General features: G+C 52.7%; 1 protein-coding gene across 1 annotated transcript in view; it reads left to right on the top strand.

The window, feature by feature from the left end:
• The window catches only part of Shb (SH2 domain containing adaptor protein B), a 129,912-nt gene extending 110,587 nt beyond the window's left edge, over nt 1–19,325 (top strand). Inside the window, exon 6 of the mRNA XM_027930992.2 lies at nt 15,689–19,325. Coding sequence (XP_027786793.1) covers nt 15,689–15,872 — 184 coding nt within the window. The 3' untranslated portion in view covers nt 15,873–19,325. The remainder of the gene's footprint in view (nt 1–15,688) is intronic.
• Nucleotides 19,326–19,528: the final 203 nt, after the last annotated feature.

Genomic DNA, 19,528 nt, shown 5'->3' with positions numbered 1-19,528 from the left:
CCAGGGGAGATCCAGCTTTGTCACTGTAGTGGTGTGTGGTGAGAAGGGGAGAATTATTGCCTTCAACTTTCACGCGTTGCAGGTGATGAAGGCTCAGGAGTCTAACACAGCCTGACACCTTCTTTTTGTCCCATGGGGTCTCAGCAGAAACTACCCCTTCCTCTCCAACAGGGTCCAAGCCATCAGTGTGGACAGCATGGCCCCAGGACCTATGCCAGGTGTTCTGAGCAAGACCTGGGCCACCAGCCCCGTGCCAGGCATTTTTCTGGTACTTTTTCCCAGGCAGTGGCAGAGACCTGAAGCCCCTGGCCCAGTTTGTGGGATTCTGAAAACAGGAGGGCTCGTTCCATCTGGCTCTGACCCAGTGGTGTCGGGATGCTTGACCTGGCCAGGGGATCCCGGTTTCTTCTCCGGGTCCAGTCCTCAAGCAGCCAGTGGAGAAGGCATAGCGCCTCGTTGCTCCCACTTGACATGAAGGAAACTGAGGCTCAGGGAGGCTGAGAGCATGTCCAAGACCATGGAGCCAGAGAAGGACCGAAGCAGAGTGTGACTGTAGACTGTGACAGAGTCAGACCAGCCTGACTCCTGGACCGCTGTTCTTTCCTGGCTCCTCTGGGCCGTCGGCTCCAACTGAGCTTGGAAGGTCAGTTTCCACCCAGGGACTGGTCTGAAGGCCTCTGGTAGCAGAGAGAGGCTGAGACCCACTCAGAAGGGCCAGTGGTGACCTCTGTACTTGGCAAGACAGGTTTTCAGAAACTCCACCTGGCCGTGGATGGTGCTAGATCCAGAGCCAAGTAAAGGATGAGAGGGGGGTGGCGGGAGGAGAAAGGCAACTGACGAGGGAGGGGAGAGAGAGGAGTCCAGGACCATGTCCAGAACTCTGAGCAGCAGGGTGGCTGTGGACCAGGAGTGTTGGTTGAAAGAGCTAGGAAAACACTCTCCCAGCTCTGCTGCCGCTTCCCCGCTTCCCGCCACTGCCCAAGACCCAGAGCAAGAGGTGCTGCTCTCACCTGCCTCCCTCTGCCAGTCAGGCTCCAGAGCACCTGCCCGCCTGGCAGCACCACACATGCCCTCCCCTGCCTGCCCCATGTCCCCACCCCGCCAGGCAGCAGCATTGCCCTTTGTTCCCCCGAGAGCTGCCCGGTCCTCTCAGCATCTGAGCCGCCCTGATTACGTTTCCAGCCAGTTTTTAATTATCTCGTATCAGCCCGCGTCAATCTGCCTGTGCAGCCTGGCCACCAGGGGAGGCATTCCAACTGCCCATCCGTCGCCAGGAAACCTCTCGTGCCCCAGGACAGTTCCTTTCTGGAAGCACTGGGTGGTCTCCCCAAATGAGAAAAACATTTCTTTCCAATCACATTTCTAACATCTTGTTAATGTGACTTATTTAACAAAATTTTTGTAGGAGCCATCTGGGAATGGGTTGGTGGGGGGGTTGGGGGGAGGGTCTATGGGATGCCACAGGGACAGGCCTTGAGGGCAGCACAGACCACGTGCCTGCCCTCAGTGAAAGGGGGACAGCACAGAGAATAAAGATGCCACCAGGAGCCAGAAGATCAGAGCCTGGATCCAGGCAGGGGGGTCAGCCAGTGGCTTCCCAGCTCTGAGCCTCTCAGCCCTAGGCCAGGGACACAATAGAATTGAAAGCTCTTGTCAACTCCAAGAGACTGCGCGCCCCGCTCCTCGGGTGTTGGGGGTGGGGAGGGTTGCAGAGTCTTTGTGCTGACCCCAGGAGAGGGTTTGGGATGTAGGGTTTTATTTTGCTTAGATCTGGGTAAATAACTCAAAAGCCCCCAGAGAAATGCGGTTGGCCCCCACCTAGAGGTGTTTGGTAGATTTTGAAGTGACCAGCTTCCTACAGTGAAAACCCAGTGTCACAGGCAGGGTTCAATGATTGCCCAGACCTCCCGGCATTTAGCGCCAAAAGGGGTCTTGGGTCAGATGCCTGACGAGGTCCTGGGGTGAGCTGCTGGCAGAACCCACATGTCCCACTTCCATCCGAGGATTATTGCCCTTCTGAGCTGAGAAGCACTGTCTTTCTTTCTCCCATTCTCTCCATAAATGCTCTTGGTATTTGAGGCAGATTTATAAAATCAGATGTCAGATTTTACAGCCCTTGTCTTTGCTCCCATAGTTCAAATGCTAAAGCTATAAAAATGGTGTTTTGCTCTGGGGGTGGGGAGGTGGCACTCACACGAGCCTGGCCCTCTGCTGGAGAGGACACCGCCTCACTCCCAGCTCTTAGTGCCCCAGCCTGCTCCTTTCCGGGCAGCTCCCCCAGTGAGCAGCCGCCAGCCTCCTTCCAGCCCCAGCCGTGGGTGGTTTTTGCCACTTTTAATAATGCTTTTGCTTTTTCTTTTCCTTTTTCTTTTTTTTTCCTTTTCTTTTTAAGATTACTTCACCCAAGAGGAATATCAGAAACAATTGGGTTTGGCAAAGCACACTTATTAGAAATGCTTTAAATAGAACTTCCTTTTTTTCCTCCCTGCTATTTTGCTTTTGAATATCCACATGCTGCTGATGGCCCCCAGGCTTGGGGACCAGCCTCACACACTTAGCACAGACTTGCAGAGCAGGGTTACAAAGGAGCTGGCGCAGGCTCTCACTACTGAGCACCTGCTGTGCACGGGACCTTCAGCTGGGCTGGACAAAGACACCAGCCTCTGAGCTCCCAGCTTAGACAAGGAAATAGGTAAGCACGGTGCTGAGGAAGAAAGTAAGTGTGACCAGAGGCATCTTGGAGGGCTTTTGGGATATAGTAGCATTTGAATAGGACCTCAGAAGAGAAATAATATTGAAACAAGAAAACCAGGGTAGCTGGGCGTGGGATCAGTTCAGGAGGCTGAGGCAGGAGGATCACCAGTTCAAAGCGAGCCTCTGCAACTTAGTGAGGCCCTGAGCAACTCAGTGAGACCCTCAAATAAAATATGAAAAGGGCTGGGAATGTGGCTCAGTGGTTTAGGGTCTCTGTGTTCGATCCCTGAAACAAACAAACAAAAAGAAAGAAAATAAAACTAGGATAATTGTTTATTGGTGAAGCAACAGCAAGGTTTAGGTATTTTTAGATTTGGGATTAGAGGGGAAACCTCTGTGATATCCCCTCTCTCCCATGGCCCTACCTTTCTTTGTAAGGGTGGCTTTTTAAAAATGTCACCCATTTTAGTTTCCATGTTAAAATCAGGCTACATAAACTCAGGACTCTGCTTTCTGCCCTCTGATGGCTGAGACTGCTGACCTTGACCCTCAAGGTGATAGTCTGAAATGATCTGGCATCTGCTAGGGATGTTTTGTGGCCGAGAGTTTCTTTAGAAGTCTTTTTATCTCCCCACCATCCGAGGGCCTGGCACATAGTAGGCACTCAGGAAATATTTGGAGATTATATTCCAGAGATAAATACTTGCAGTTTTCAAAATGAGCCATGATTGTCATGAAGTCAGGTCACAGACTCCAGCCAGCCTGTGACTGTGCATCACATACATATGCATGGGGTGGGGCTGTGCCAGGATGTGATTAACAGCTATCTGCGAGTGGTAAAATGAGCGCCGGGGTTTGTCTTCTTTTTACTTATTTGTGTTTTCTAGATTTTCCACACTGAATCTTTTTTTATAATGATCTTTCTTTCTTTCTTTTTTTCCTTCTTGTTTGTTAAATGAGGCTGAGTAGGAAACTCATTGACTGTGGAGTCAGGAGACCCATTTATGGTCTCTACTCCCTCTTAAGGTCTTCTTTGTGACTGTCTTTTGTGTCTGTTCCTTGGGGGTACTTTAGTTGGGGGTGATCAGAAGAGAGAGATCACACAGAGCCGTGGCTAAGAGGGTGTACTGTGTAGAGCTGAATACCTGGTTCAAATCTGGATTCTGCCTCAAGCTAGCTTTTTGGCCTCCGTTTCTGCCTCTGTATGACGGGGGTAGTAACAGTCTCAGGATCATCGTGAAGTATACATGAGATTGTGGTCTGGGAGGTGCCTTGAAACTCAGAAGTGCTGGTCAGTGATCTCTAGTTCCCCAGCGCATCCCCGCTCTGGGTCTCCACCAACCAGCGTGACCACTCCTGAGTTCAGATTTTCAGGCTCGAGAAGTACTTTTTTCCAGAATTGTTTCAGTCTTAACCAAAAGCATAGTCCAGGGAGAAATGTGGCGTTGACTCCTGTACTTTTGTGGGAGTCGTGCTTTTGAAAAAGCAATTTGTTCCGATAGTAAGTAACTTTGGGACTCAATTACTTGCAGCCATGCTGAAAAAACCTGTAATTAATGTGGTCAGACCCCAGCCAAATAATAAAATGAAAGCTTTGTTGTGTATCAAGGCAGAAATCAATTTCATTAGGGAGCAGAGAGCTGGAGATTTAATTTTGAGAGAATTCTCCACCCTGTGGAAAGAGGTTGTCAGGAAGCTGCCAGAGTGAATGTCCAACATGAGAAGATTTGCCCTCCAGAGCCCAGACTACCGACGGGTGACAGTGACCTTTCAAAATTGCGTTTCTGAATCTTGTGAGCGTGGGCAAAGCCGATGGACTCTTTGCTTCTTAATGTTCTTGGACCCAGGCTCTTTTTTGGTTTTGGTCAGAAGGTGAGAGCTGTCTGCCCCTGAGGACTCTTGAGTGTTAATAGGATCCTGTCCTTGGGGATTAAGAGGATGGGGAAGAGAGAGGTGAACTCAGGAGGTCAACAGCCACCCCACATTCATGATCTCTGAGGGGCCTTCCCAGGGCAGGAGTGACCGTGGCCTGCAGAGACCAGCTCCTGGAGCTGGCACCGCTGTCAGCACACTGCCATGTTTCAGCTCAGCATGAGGAAGAGCTTGCCCATGGCAGGGCTGGCTGAGGTTGGAAGGGGGTATCTTCGTAGGGAGTGAGCTCCCTGCTGCTGAGGGTAAGCAACAAAAGTTGGGCCCTAGGCTGGGGCTGTAGCTCAGTGGTAGAGCACTTGTCTAGCACTTGTGAGGCACTGGGTTTGATCCTCAGCACCCCCCCCCCCATAAAAATAAATAAATAAATAAATAGAAATAAAGAATTGTGTCCATCTACAACTAAAAAAAAAAAAAAGCCTCCTCTATGTGATGAATTTGCTCAAATGGTCTTAGAAATCTTTGGGGCTGGGGCTGGGGCTGGGCTCAGTGGCAGAGCACTTGCCTAGCACTTGTGAGGCACTGGGTTTGATCCTCAGCACCCCCCCATAAAAATAAATAAATAAATAAAAATAAAGAATTGTGTCCATCTACAACTAAAAAAAAAAAAAAAAAGGATTAAAAAGTTGGACCCTGAAGGGCTGGGGAAATAGCTCAGTTGATAGAGTGCTTGTCTTGCATGCATAAGACCCTGGGTTCAATCCCCAGCACAAAAAAAAAAAAAAAAAAAAGCCTCCTCTATGTGATGAATTTGCTCAAATGGTCTTAGAAATCTTTGGGGCTGGGGCTGGGGCTGGGCTCAGTGGCAGAGCACTTGTCTTGCATATGTGAGGCACTGGGTTTGATCCTCAGCACCACATATAAATACATAAATTAATTAATTAAAGTCCATTGCCAACTTAAAGTTTAAAAAAAAAAAAAAAGTTGGACCCTGAGTGCTGTGGCTATCAAAATGATGCAGCCAGAGTGGTGGTTCTCAACCCTGAATGTGCTTCAGAACCTCCCAGGCAGCATGTTCAATGCAGATTCTGACTCCAGACAGTCCCAGGGGAGCTGCAGTTGCCGAGTCTCTGGGCCCTGTGGACCTTCTGGGCCACATCCAAAGAAACTGCTTTTGAGAAACCTGCACTCTTCTTCCAGCCCAGAGCTCTCGGCACCTCTAATGACCGCGAGGTTTTCATTAATCCCCTGAACAGCTGTTCTCCTCATGGGGTATGAGCATCTCCTGTGTGCCAGGCCTCAAAGGAGGAGGTGAGTGGGACCCTCATGGCCCTTGAGTTCCATCTCTTCCTTGTATAGATGGGGAAACTGAGGCCTGGGAGGGTGGCAGTTTTCATGGACTACAAACTATTCCCCATTTCACAGATGAAGAAACTGAGGCTCAGATCCCCAAGGACAGTGGTTCTAGTGGGAGTCACTGTCATTCATATGATTTGCAAAAGACCAGGGTGTCTGGATGCCTTTGAAATTCCAGGGAGGAGAAAACCACCCTCAGGTTAGATGCAGGGGCCACTGAGTAGGTAGATCTGTTTTAACTTGCAGTTTTGGGCTTGTTTTGTTTTGTTTTTGGTACCAAGGATTCAGTTCAGTGGTGCTTAACCACTGAGCCACATCCCGAGCCTTTTTATTTTTTATTTTGAGACAGGGTCTCACTGAGTTGTTTAGGGTCCCATTAAGTTGCTGAGGCTGACTTTGAACTCACAGTCCTCCTGCCTTAGCCTCCTGAGTCACTGGGATTACAGGCAGGTGTCATTGCACCCAGCTTAATTTGCAGTTTTAAAAGACCTCTGCATTTGCTCAGGGTGATGCCAGCTCCTCTTCCTCCTCCTCCTTCCTCTTTCTCATTTAAGAAAAATTATATATAGGTGCTTTATGAACAGTAAATCCCCTTCATTGCGGTGCTGATGAATTCCTTGGGTTGCATAGCAGAGAAGCCCCTGTCAGGGCAGTGGTTGGACTGAAAAGACTAGTGAGGCCAGCACCATGCCTGACGGTGGCCAGTGCTCGAAGGGATAAGCATCAAGGATGGAAATCCAGGTGTGGGAGGATGCCACTGCTCTTCTCTCCATCGCCCTGCCCCTCTCCTCATCACACTCTGTCATGGGCATGCGGGTAGTGCCAGAGGCTGACCTGCAGCTGATGGCACGGGGGCAGGCACACTGCAGAATGGGATTCATGGTCAACTATAAAATGAAGACAGGGAACCAAATGGTCTCAGAGCCTGTGGTTGAAATCTTGTCTCCCTCAGAGTGTTAAATACAAAGCAGTGCACACAGTAGGCACTTAATAAAAGTCAGAGACCATCCTCCTATTCTCTTTTCACGTGGATCCTTTTGTGTGACAGTGTGCTTTAGAAGGAGTGTCGTGAAATCCCACTTGATGTTTGGGAAAGTTGATCTCAGGGCAGGAAGCACCCTGCCAGTGTCCCCCAGTGACAGAGCCAGCGCCAGAGCCTGGGCCTCCTGGCTGTCCGTGGCTTTGGCGTGACAGGACAGACAGACAGGGAGACACTGGTGCTTGGTTGGGCCAGCCTGGAACCAGCCAGACAAACCAGACGGGCAGCAGCTTGTGTAGTGGCTTCTGCCCTGGAGGCAGAAAGGAGGCCCACATCAAGACCCCGGGCCCTTGTCCCACATTGCATCAGTGTTTTCAGAAAGAGCTGCGCTCTTCATTTCCAAACCTAGGAAGGGCATCCCGAGCTCCAGTCTGCTGCCAGCCTCGGGTTCCCCATCATGCTGCCAAGGGGTGAGGCTGGCCAACCAGCCGACCGGGCCCCTGGGCCATCAGCGTGTTCTGGGAGCACCTCAGCACCTGGCAACATGTGCTTACCCACAGTCCAGTTCAGACCTCAGGACAGGCAGGAGCAAAAGCTCCATCGCACAGATGAAGAAGGAAGCGAAGACAGTGTGCAGCTCAGAAGGGCCAGGGCAGGCCTCAGACCCAGCTCTGGTGGCCCTGAGCCCTGGGTTGTGTCCACTACCACCTCCAAGCATCCTCGCCTGGGTGCGCATGCCCTTCCTAGGCAGCTAGCTGGTCCTGACCCCCAAAACTGCCTTTGCCCAGCATCTGCGTGACCCCTGCTTTGGAGCTTGCTTCAGGTGTGGCATGTTCCCCTCATCTGCTAGCTGGAGGTGGGACCTGGGGCTTGGTCCCTGGAAACAGCCTGGAGCCCTTAGAGACAAGCTGTTGGGCAGGTTGTGTTGAGTCTTAAACTCTTGAATCAAGAGTGGACTGGCCTCTCCTTTATCAAGCACTCTCACTTCCGGGGAGGTTGGCACTGTGCTTGCAGCAGCTGTGAGGCAGGACTGGATGCTGTTTCCGTCTCAGATGAGGAATTACAGGTGCTGGTGGCACTTGAACTTCAGCACTACTATTTTGAGCTTGGTTATCCTCTCCTGTGTGTCGTGGTGTGCTTAGTTGTGTCGTTGTGTGTTTAGTAGCGTTGTAGCGTCCCTGATCTCTTACTAGATGCCAGTAAAACCCACATCCGCTTCAGATATTGCCAGATACCCCGGGTTAAGGGGGCTTCACATTGGCCCCAGTTGAGAGTGTGGGCTATGAAGAGCTTGTCCTCTATAGATAAGGACCACCCTTGGCCTGAATGGAGTCTGTCCATCCCATTGACACAGGCTTTAGGAAGCCTGCTTTTGCCATGTTGCTGTCCCCAAGCCTGGAGGGCCACTGTGACCAGTGCTGGACATGAGGATTTTCCCTCTTGTTTGGTGCTGGGGTGATCCCTGTCCACCCTGCCCTGGCTTGAGAACTTCAGCACTAGAGAAACACCTCCACCTTTTCCAGATGGGGACACTGAGACCCAGGGAGGAAGGGCTAGCCTAGCCCATGACATTAGGGGGACAGAGACCGACCAGGCCCTGACTTCAGTTCAGTGCTTGGCCTCATTCAGGTGCCATCGCCAGCCCTACCTGCAGTTTCCCTGTGCATTTGCCCAAGTGTGAGGGCCAGTGGGAGCATTGACCAGGAGCACTGCAGCAGCCATCCAGCTGACCCCACCAGACATCATTACCCTCCCACTGATTACCGCCAGCAACAAGAAGGTCACTTCCTCTGCTGTCATTAAAAAAACCTCTCATTCCCTGTTACCCGAGCTACTTGGGAGACTAAGGCAGGAGGATTGCAAGTTCATGGCCAGGCTGGGCAACTTGGGAGACCCTGTCTGAAAATAAAATTTAAAAGTGCTGGGGGTATAACTCAGTGCCCCTGGGTTCAATATCCAATGTTATTAAAAACAAAAACTCTTATATATAAACTGTTGATTTTTCTCCTAAGAAAACTGCCCATAATGGATTCATTCTGACCCACTGCTGCTTTGTGTGCCTCTCCCTGTTGGCCTGAAGAAGTCCCCACCTGCTCCTCTGCCTGGAGATGGCTTTTGACATGATTTACCAAAGACCTTCACCCTGGGCCGCCAACTTAGAGCTTGGCAAGCACCTGGCGGCCTGGGAAGGCTAATTGCTGCCTGTGTGCTTACTGAAAACCTAATTATTTGATTGTAAATCAAGTTGTTTGGCTCGGTCATGTTTACACAGCTCACAACAACTTGGTGTCTGTGTCCATGTGGAGGGAGTGGCAGGATGCAGGTGTCGGCCACATGGTCTCATGAGCCCCTCCTCCCCACCACCTCCTTTGACTCCTAGGGCATCTCAAGTGGAAGCGGCCTCCAGAGCCCACCTCTTGTGCACTTGGAGAGCCCAGTCACACAGCAAGAAGGACTCACGTCCTGGTCCCTGGCCCAGGAAGCCCTCGTGCCCTTGCACTGTGACTGGCAGTTGCTTCTCCCCGGCCCTTGGTCTTCTCACCTGAGCAGTAGAGGTCTTCCCTTTAATGCCAGCCCTCCCAGCTTCATCTGCAATGTATTAGGAGAAAATGGAATACAGGAAGCCACCAGGTGGCCGCAGCTCTCTGTGGAAGTCAGTGGGCTTCAGTCTCCTGTCTGCCTTCTGGCTGTGTAGCCCCAGGCAAGTGCCTCCCACGGTTGCCCCTCGGAGGTCTCTGTCTCTTGGGGTTGCCGAGAGGAGGAACTGAAGACCCCAGCACCACAGCCACACAGTGGAGATGACAGGGGACACTGATCCTGGGATCATCTGGCAGAGAATGCTGGTCCGCTGCAGTGGGGGCTGCACACTGCTCCCAGGTGTGGGGAGGAGGGCTTCTCTGGAGACATCTTCCCAGCACAAGGTCCCACCTCCTTGGAAGTCAAAGAGGAGGTGGTTAGAAGAGAGGTTCTGAGCGGGAAGCTGGCTGCTTCAGAGGGAACGTGGCCAACCAAGGGGCAGGGTTGAGGCAGGAGGTAGCTGTTTTGCAGGCCCCTAGGTAGCCGTGGAGGGAGCTTGCTGTGGTTAGCCTCCAGCCTGTCCCCTTACCCAGTGCTCACAGCAAGCAGCATTAGGGCTGGCCGTGACTCCCCAGTGATTCTGCACAAACATCCCTGTCCCTCTCTGTGTGGACTGGAGCCAGTGCATGCCTATGGGGGGTGAGAGGGCCCTCTGGGCCAGTGGCGTGTCTGCTCCATCCTGAGCACAGAGCTTGTGCTCCCAGGGCTCTGTGCCCGGGCCTCCTTGCTCTTCTACTCATGGAAGGCAGGCAAGGGACCTGTGGCACCTCCCCTGAGAACCATCTCGTAATCAACTGTTGCATTCTAAATGACAAGGTCAGTCTCTCCTTCCACTGGTCTGGCCCAGCAATCTTTATAGCATGTAAAGCTCAAATGTTTAAAATGTCCCAGTAAGAAATGATGCAACTACTCAGAGCCCCAAAGTAGAGGGCCAGGTGGGCTCACATCCTCACCCCTTCAGGAAGACCTCCCTTAGGAAGGGGACGGGTCTCCTGTTCGCATTCCATTTATTTAGGCACTGGGCAGGGACACTGGCCAGCTCAGCTCCAGGAATGACTTCTTTTTGAACTGCAAGAAAAAAAGGATCTCTTCCTGATGGCCCCCCTCAGGCAAAACTTCTCATGACTCAGGGGCATGTGGGTTTGTACCACCTCCCAGGATTGCCCCTCGGGAAACTCCCCATCATCCTGCCTCTCACTGAGCTCATTCTACAGTCCTTGCTGGCTCATCTTGGAACCAGTACTGACCCGAAAAAGTCACCACTGTGTCTGGCCTCTGGCCTCTCCGGCAGTAGGCAGCTCGACCCCGGCTCAGCCAGGCTGGACCCTACAGGGTTGGGGTGGAGTAGCCTCCAAGCCTTATACTAGGGCAGGATGCATGGGGCCTCCTTCCCTGGCCCTGGTCAGACCTTGACTAGATCACTGACAGATGGAGGATGGCCGGCCGGGACAGAGGAGTGCCCTGGCTGTGGGCCTGACATTCCCTGTGTCCGTGGGAAGTAAACCTCAGCCTTCTGGGAGGCATCACAATGAACAGGAGGATTCCTGACCATGGGGTCTCACAGAGCTGCAGGGAAGCCACTTGGCAAAAAGAGTCCAAGGGGCCACCTGGGTCCACCTGGTTGGGTAACAGAGCCAGGGAAGAAGAGGCTGAGGCTTCAGATTCCAAGACTTAGGTTCAGTCCTGGCCCCACCCTGTCCCAAGAGACAAGGCCCAAGAGCTTCATGAGCCTCAGTTTCCCCATCTGTAAATGTAATAGTCATGCTGACTTAGCACTGCTGTGCTGCTTAAAGGAACAGTGGGTGACAACAGCACAGCTCAGTGCCTGGTGCCCAGCTGGGGCTCAAGAAGTGCAGGGTATCCTTAAATCTGTATTGGCCATGGGGAGCCATGGATGGTTTTGAGCTGAGGGACAATATTATGGAGGTATCTGATTCCCCCCAAAAAGAAGCAGCTCCCAACTACCTTTCAGACCAAGGTGAACCAGATATCCCTTGGGTACAGATTCCTATAACCAGGCCCTGCATCATAGTCCCAAAGGGCAATTTCCTCCCCCACCCCCACCCCCGCCCCCCTCATAAATATTATATGCAAGTGTTTTTAAGTCATTTCATCATGAAAAGAAGCAACTTAACATAACTATTACCCAGGATTCTTCATGAAATATGCATCAAGCAATTAGGTCTAAAAGCAAGAGGTGAGGCCTCGCACCCTGCTTGGAGGCGCGGCAGCTGTGGGCTGAGTGGTGTTTTATTAAAGCTCGTGATTAGGAGGCGAGGCGGGGCCTGTGATTAGCACCGCTCACCAGGCCCTGTCTGCTCGTCCTGGTGACAAGGAGATGCTTTTTGTGATGATGATGAGCTATCTGAGCACATGACAGCCCCAGCACCCCCACCTCTGTGACCTTACAAGACTCATTAGACAGGTCACCCACCAGAGACACCCCTAATTGTGACTTTGCTCTCGCAAGATGTCCTATCAAAGAGATGGGACTGATGCAGGCAGCAGGAGCCTGTCAGAGCTCCGTGGGGACAGTGCCTCCCGGAATGACAGTGGTGCCCCATGCTCAAGAGCTTCTCGGGAGCCACTGCCTTAAAGAGAAGCATCCCAGAGCCCATCCCACCTGGGCCTGGAAACCAGGACCTGGGGTCTGGCTGCATCTGCTGTCCCCCTTACTGGATGCCTTGGGCCGGGTAGTGTTCCTCTTGGCCTGTTTCCTCTAAGGTACCAAGGGAGTGAGAGATATGTACCCCACAGGCTGCTTCTAATTCCATAAATGTTCTGTTCAAAGCCATCATGGCTGTGTACACCCCATCCCTGAGACACCCCTTTTTTCTCCACGGAAATTCTGATCTTTAGGTCAGCATCCTTCTCTTTTGTGTTGGAAGTTACTAAAACCACCACTGAGGTACCAAGGAGCCGTGGTGCATGCCTGTAATCCCAGCAGCTCAGGAGGCTGAGGCAGAAGGATCACAAGTTCAAAGCCAGCCTCAGCAACTTAGCAAGGCCCTAAGCAATAAAGTGAGACTCTGTCTCTAAATAAATATCAAAAAAATGCTGGGGATATGGCTTAGTGATTAAGTGCCCCTGGGTTTAATCTCCCCAGTACCAAAAAAAAGAGAAAAACTATCACTGACAGCCACTTTTCAATCTTCAGCTATTGTTAGGTGGCCTCTCACTCTCAGAGACCTTGTGACTAGTCAAGATAAATTATGGGAACATAACAGCTATTCAGTGTGTGTGGACAAGGTGTCATCTGACCATAGCTGATCCTCCTGGAACCCAAGAACCCCTGGGGATGTTAATGGCTGGGGTCTTCACCATTCAGGACACGCATTCCAATCCTGAGACATCCCCTGTGTAAAGGCCACACGTCCTGTCTTTCATTCCCAGCCCTTTCGCTGCCTCTGAGCTGCTGTCAGCCTATAGGCATTGTGGATGCTGAGGTTCAGAGTCAGGGAGACACTTGGTCAGGGTCTGACGCCTCTGCCTGACCCGGCCTGGCCTCACGTCGAGCATCAAGGGTAGGCAGGACACTCTTCTGGCTCTGGAGGTGCTGGGGTCAAGAGTATCTGCTATGATTGCTGTGTAAGCATGGGTCAGTGACCTTCCCTGTCTGTGCCTTAGTACTCAGGGACACAAGGCCTGGTTAAGAGGAAGTATGTGGGAGCCACTTGCCCCCAGGCAGTGATCCAGGGTGATGCCCCGGAGAGCAGGACTGAGGCCCAACAGCAGCAGAGGGACAGAGACCGTCTTCAGAGGCCTTCCTGCAGGAAGCCCTCTGGACGAGGCAGCTGATGAGGTTTACGCAGGAACCCAGGGCTGGAAGGTGGGCCTCAGAGCCAATCATGGATCCAGCTGGGGCAGGGACTGAGCCCAACAAGGCACAAGGCAGCCTGGGGGCCAGAGAAGCACAAGTCCAGTGCTTGAGCCCAGGAGAGTCAGGGTGGGGACCTTTCACTCTGCCTGGGATATCAGGTCAGAGACTGGGGGCTCTTAGGGCCTGAACTCTGGTCCCAGGTCTGCCTGGGTGTCAGAGCGTCATGACCAGCTTGGCTTAGAGTGACAAGCTGGTGGGTGCTTAAATGGGTGAAATAGCCGTGGGTTGTCGGAGGAACAAACAGGTCCCGTAGGTGGGAAGGACTCAGGGAGCATCTGGGCCCGCTGTCCAAAGGCCGTGGAGGAGAGATGACAGTGTGTAATTTCTGCCACCCGAGGGATTGTTCCAAGCTGGTGCCCTGGACAAGAGGAGCATCAACTCCCACCTGTGGCACCAACAGAACTGCTGCTACCGTCACCGCCCACTGGACAGTGTAAGACAAACCAGGGGTAAGGCCACGTTCGCTCATTTAGGAAGTAAAACGGGCTAAAAATGCCCATGGACAGAGCTGTGCCAACGTGGCTCCCCCAGCCACTGTGATCCTCTGTCTTGTCCTCTGCTCTGCTCCCCCAGCCATAGAGCTGAGAGGGTCCCAGCCCCATGGCTTGCCTCCCCAGAACATGACCCCACTCTGCGCCTGCCTAAGGGAATGACATAGTAAGGACACTCCCCCCTCCCGGCCCAGGGTCCCACCTCCAGCCCAGCTGAGCACCAGGCGGAGCTCTCCAGGCTCCCTGTTCTGCCCCATGGTTGCAACACACCACCAAAGTGCTCCCAGTCCTTCCCAAGCCGGCACGGATGGATTTGCAGTCCCTCCAGGGTGCTGTGTGGAAGGGTCCTCGCTCATGGGGGGCTTTGCATTTTCCATTTAACACGCTCACTGTTGCCTTTCTAAGGGGCTCAGCAAGTGCGCCTCCTGCTCCTCAGACACATGGAGGCAATTCTCTGGTGAAGTGACCCTTCACGGAGGAGCGGAACTTGCTACAGGCTCTGTAATTAGAACATTGCCAGCCTTAAAAAAATCTTGATTTAAATTTTAGTTCTTTGCAGGAATTATTCTCTCTTGAAAACGTAATTGCTCTCCAAACGATTTCCTTTAAGCCGAGGGTGACATCTCTAAATGCATTATTATGAGCAGACGTATTGCTCAGTGCCCACACTTCATTAAGCATTTGTTCTGCCCATTTGAAAATGATGTTATGAGGGGGCGCTTGGGCCCAGTCCTGAGTGAAGGAAATGTGTCTTCTACATCCACCAGGGCTGTCAGCCTTGCTGGGTATGGCTATGGGCCCCCGGAAGCCAGGCCCCTCAGGCTGTTCACAAGTTAACCAGTGGAGGTGGTTGCAGGAAGCTGGGAAGCCCCTGCTTTCCAACTAAGGGATAAATACTTGGTAAACTGGGCCTTGCTTTGGAAACTCCAGCCTCTGCAAGTGTGACAGCAGAGACATCATCCCGTCATAAAAGGCCAGACTTGGCTGAGTGGGCAGGGAAAGGATGGCCTGTGTAAAGGCAGGCTGATGGAAACCTGGGTGAGCCAGTGTGGTGGGAGCCAGGCATGAGATGGGAGAGGTGATGGTGCCATGCGGTGCCAGTGGTTGGACTGTGGCCTTGGCCATCTGTGAGCTGCACCCACCCAGCACACTGATGCATGGCAGGCTGCATGGGCGACTGCTCAGAGCGCTGCAGAAATAGGCTGGCCCTTGAGGAGACAGGGGAGTGCCTGCCCAGGGCTACAGCTAGTCACAAGGCTAACTAGACCCAAGGGAGGCTGGGAAATGTAGTCCCTGGGTAGGTGACCCTTTCTCAGTGACAGTTCCTAGCTACTAAGAGAGGAAGACAGCTGCCATTGCCACACCTTTTATTCATGTGACAACCAGGTATGGACCCCTGTCCTGCCTACTTGTCATGACACTGGGGACACAAGCATACTTTGCACCTGCCAGGCAAGGCTCCAGCTGGTATTATATCAGTAACAGCCAGAGGGGCTCCTTTTTACTCCCAGAAGTTCTCAGGGTGGAAAGACCCTCCAGCCTCTGGTTGCTACTGGTTCCTGGTTGGACACTGGAACTGGGGGTGCTCTTGGGTTCAGCGGCATTTCAGCCAGTCCCTGGCTTCATTCCTGGCTTGGAAAGTGACAGCTCACAGCTGCTCTGTGGCTGGAATTCCTCTGCAGCTGGGGAGTCCTTGTACCTTAGCAGGTATCTGATCCCAGCCCCTGCACCAGGGATAGTTCTTGGGAAATTAGAAGAAATGAGGGGCACCGTGACAGATGCTCCCTTTCTCTCAGCCCCAGCAACCTGCAGATCCGACTAACCTCTGTGTTTTGTTCACAGGAGCAACCAGGGCTTCATGCACATGAAACTGGCCAAAACCAAAGAGAAATACATTCTGGGTCAGAACAGTCCACCCTTCGACAGTGTCCCAGAAGTCATCCACTACTACACCACCAGAAAGCTGCCCATCAAAGGGGCTGAGCACTTGTCCCTCCTCTACCCCGTGGCCGTAAGGACCCTGTGAGCGGACCAGCCCCTCCCTGCTCTGTGACAGAGCCCGAGACTTGGAGGAGCCAGCAGGGCACCAGCCCCAACCAGCCGGCCATGTTGCCAGCCTGTCCACTTTGTCGTGTATGGTACTAGCACACCACTGCATGTCTTAGGATGCTGTTGCCACTTAGGGGGGTCAGGGACTGGAGAAGGCCTGGATGAAGGGAGAGGGGTGGCAGCCACACTACCCCAGTCCCCACACCTACCCCCTCCTTGAGTTCTGTGAATTAAAATATTTGCAATCCAAAGAGATGCCTTGCAGGGTGAACAAAGGCACAGCAGCTCTAGGGGGCGGGGCGCAGGCTGGGTGCTCCTGGGCTGCATCTCTTTGTTCTCCAGCTGTCGCGAACTCACACCTGTGTGTGGGCAAAGTTTTCCCACTGGTGCTGGGAGCTGACTGTTGGCTCCCGGAGCCCAGGTGGCCTGGGGGCCACTCCCTCTGGCGTGTGCGTATCTCTGAGTGTGCACAGAAGCACATATGTGAGAGACCATGGCTACACACACACACACACACACACACAGTAAGCCCCATCTACCTTTAGTCACAGTGTAATCATTAGATCTCTAAGGAATCATTGTGCCGTCAAAAAGAAGATGCAATTATTTATGAATAGGGTGTGTAAATAAAATAGTCATTTAATATATATTCTTATCCCTTTTTTATAAACCACCGTGAGGCAGTGCTTGTCTGTGGGTTTCCTCCCCTGGGCAAGCTGTGTCTCCTGGGCTTGCTGGTTGGTGTGACAGGCCCTGGGTGGGGCGAGGGCAGAGACTCCAGGCAGGCAGCTGACCGGGCAGAGGCACATAGGGGAGGCAGTGTGGCCAGAGGACAGTCACCTGCAGGAAGGTGTAGCTGGGCCCTGTGTTGGGGCTTCAGCAATATAATCAGGCTGACCAAGCAACCAGGCCCCCACCTGACAGTGATGACCATTTCTAGCTGAGTCCTCAGGTGCCCAGCACCCAGCAGTCTAAAAAGAACTCTTCCCATTATCCAATCAGTGTCACCCTGTGGAGAAAAGGGAGGCTCAGAGAGGGAAAGTCACTTGTTCAAGGTCACACGGTTTATAAGCAGTGGAACAGACTCCAGGGCCACTGCTCTATCAATCATTGGTTCTGCGTGACCTCACTGTCACCCTGCTCTGGAGGTGGGGGTGGGGACATGGATGCTGGTATCCACACTGCGTCCACACAAATAAAACCACCTGCACAGACACAGACAGCATCCTGTCTCTGTCTTCTCCACCACTCAGTAGGGTGACAGGTGCGGCTGCCAGCTGCTGAATGAGGTGCAAGAGATTCAGCCAGGGTTCTGCAGCCTGCTGCAAGTACAGGTGCTCCCCGTATCCTGCGGATCTGAATGGACTGGAAGTATGGTGGCCCACTGTGATGGTGACCTCCAGCACACAGGGGAAGAGTAGGGAGGGCTGAGCCTAGACATCACCAGCAGGTCTAGACTTAGTCCTTCCAAGATGGCTCAAGCCCAGGGCTTTAGAGATGGTTTAGGCTGCTTCTCAGATGTGGAGGCAGAGACCCAGAGGAGCAGGACTTGCCAAGGCTGCCTGTCAGGCTGGGGCAGATCAAGACTAAAAGCTACATTTGGGCGGCTGCCCTGGATTTCAGCAACTTCTGGCCAAAGCCATTTCCTTGGCCTCCCTTCCCTAACACCCAGTCCGCCTCTGGGGTCATTCTCCGGTCCCTGTATGTCGGTCCAAGGGCTCCAGCCCCTCAGGATGACCGAGTTGGCTGCAACCTGGGTTTGGTCTCCAGTGAAACCAACTCTGACCCTTGCCTGTCTTGCATTTTCCAAAATGTCCTTCAGGGCACTGGGGGAGCAGGAGTGACCAAGGCCTCTGGTGGGGGTGAATGAGGAAAATGAGCCAGGAACTGGCACTTCTCCAAACAGGTGCCACTGGAGTCTGGCTCCCAGAACACCTGGTGGAGGCTGAGGATGTGGGGAGGCGACTCCATGGGCCAGCAGGAGGGAAAGGCTTTCATTGTCAACAGCCCTCCCAGAGCCCATCTGCCAGAGAACTTCTCAGAAAGGCTCTGCCTGTGGGCAAGGGGAAGCTGCCTCTCCCTCTCTCTTGCCTTTGCTTCTTTAAGGAATTCCCAGGACCCTCCTTCCCAAGCCCTCTGCCTTCCTCTTCCAGAAATTTCCCCAGAGGCCCAATCTCCTGCTCCCCTTAGGGACCAGGGCCAGCAGAGGAGCCAGCACACAGGACAGGAGCTGCTAAAAGGACTTTTTTCCCTTAATTTTATGAACCTCTCCCTCTTCTTCCTCTAATTGTGGCCGTTTCCTCCGTCAGCGTGTATTCATGTTTTCTTGGACATCTAACAATTGAAACAGCTTTTCCCTTTCAGAAACACTCACACTCAGGTTACTGGCTTTGGTTTAGTTTTTGTTTTGGCTTTTTTTTTTTTTTCATCTGCTGCCAATTAATGGAAAGGGGTGGGGGGAAATGAGCTGGATTTCTTTGAGTAAAAAGAAAAGCTCCCGGCCACACCATATCTCCCCCTCAGCATCTTGTCTCAGAATGCAACCTCCAGCCACCAACGGGCAGTTGTTTTCTTTCTTTGCCTCCTTTGCTGACTTCATTGTTGACCACAATGCCCTGGGCACTTCAGCAGCTCTGTCCTTGAGTGCTGAGGAGTCAAGGACCCTTTTGGCAGCCCAGCAGAACAAGATGGCATCCACAGAAAGAAAGGAGGCTTTGTCGGGGAGAGGCCCACCTGCCTGTCAGCCCTGAGCCTTTCAGTGGGGGGTCCCCTGGAGAGACTCCCAGAGCAGCCCTGCACAGGCAAGTGGTGAAAGGCTGAGTCTTCAGGCAGGCTGGGCCTCTCCCTGCAGGGCCACTCTGGGCTGGTGGCAGGAGCCATTCCGGTGGAGCCTCCCCCAAGGGCCTCGTGTCAGCAGGTGAAGCCCTCTCAGGGGCTCTGCTTCCGTGGTTTCAGGATCAAGACTGTGAACACCAAGCCCAGCAGCTCTCAGAGACACTCAGAAGTCGCTGATGTCACTTGGCAAGGGTTTGGCAACGACAGGTGGCCAGGCCTATCCTGTGCTCCCACAGGCCATGGGGAAGTACATGCAGAAAGCCTGCTCACGGAGCCAACTGGCTTTTGGGGTTGGCCCGTGGACACTCCTCCCGAAGGGCCCTGTCTGAATCAGATGACTGTCCAACAAACCACCCCGTCTCTTCACACTTCTGGAACCAGTGACCTGCAAAGACCAAATCTTGAAGGCACCCTTGGGGCACAAGTGGCCCTGGCCTCTCTGTCATCCTCCTTGAGGCTATTTGTATCACTGCCTCCTTCTAACCATTCATGGCTGAAAATATGTCCTGTAAAGTTCCAATTCTATGTGATACACTGTATAATGATGTATATTTAATGTGAAGTTTTTAATATACAAATGTCTTGTTTAAGTGTCCCTCCTTGTTCACTCACGCCTCATTTCTTTAAAACCCAACCGGTGCCCCAGGAATCTCGGCAGATGGCCTTCTACTTGCAAAGGCTGAGCTTCTGCCGTCGTCCCCTGAAGGTAGATCGTTCCAAGAAAGAAGGAACCTTCCTGCTTCCTAATGGTGGGAAGACAGATCCCTAATGAGCTTGTTAAATGGAAACTAATTAATT

The sequence above is a fragment of the Marmota flaviventris genome, chromosome 13 (genome assembly GCF_047511675.1).
Source record: "Marmota flaviventris isolate mMarFla1 chromosome 13, mMarFla1.hap1, whole genome shotgun sequence".
Taxonomy (NCBI): domain Eukaryota; kingdom Metazoa; phylum Chordata; class Mammalia; order Rodentia; family Sciuridae; genus Marmota; species Marmota flaviventris.
Note: the sequence above shows the minus strand (reverse complement) of the source record. Positions and strands in the feature narration are given on the sequence as shown.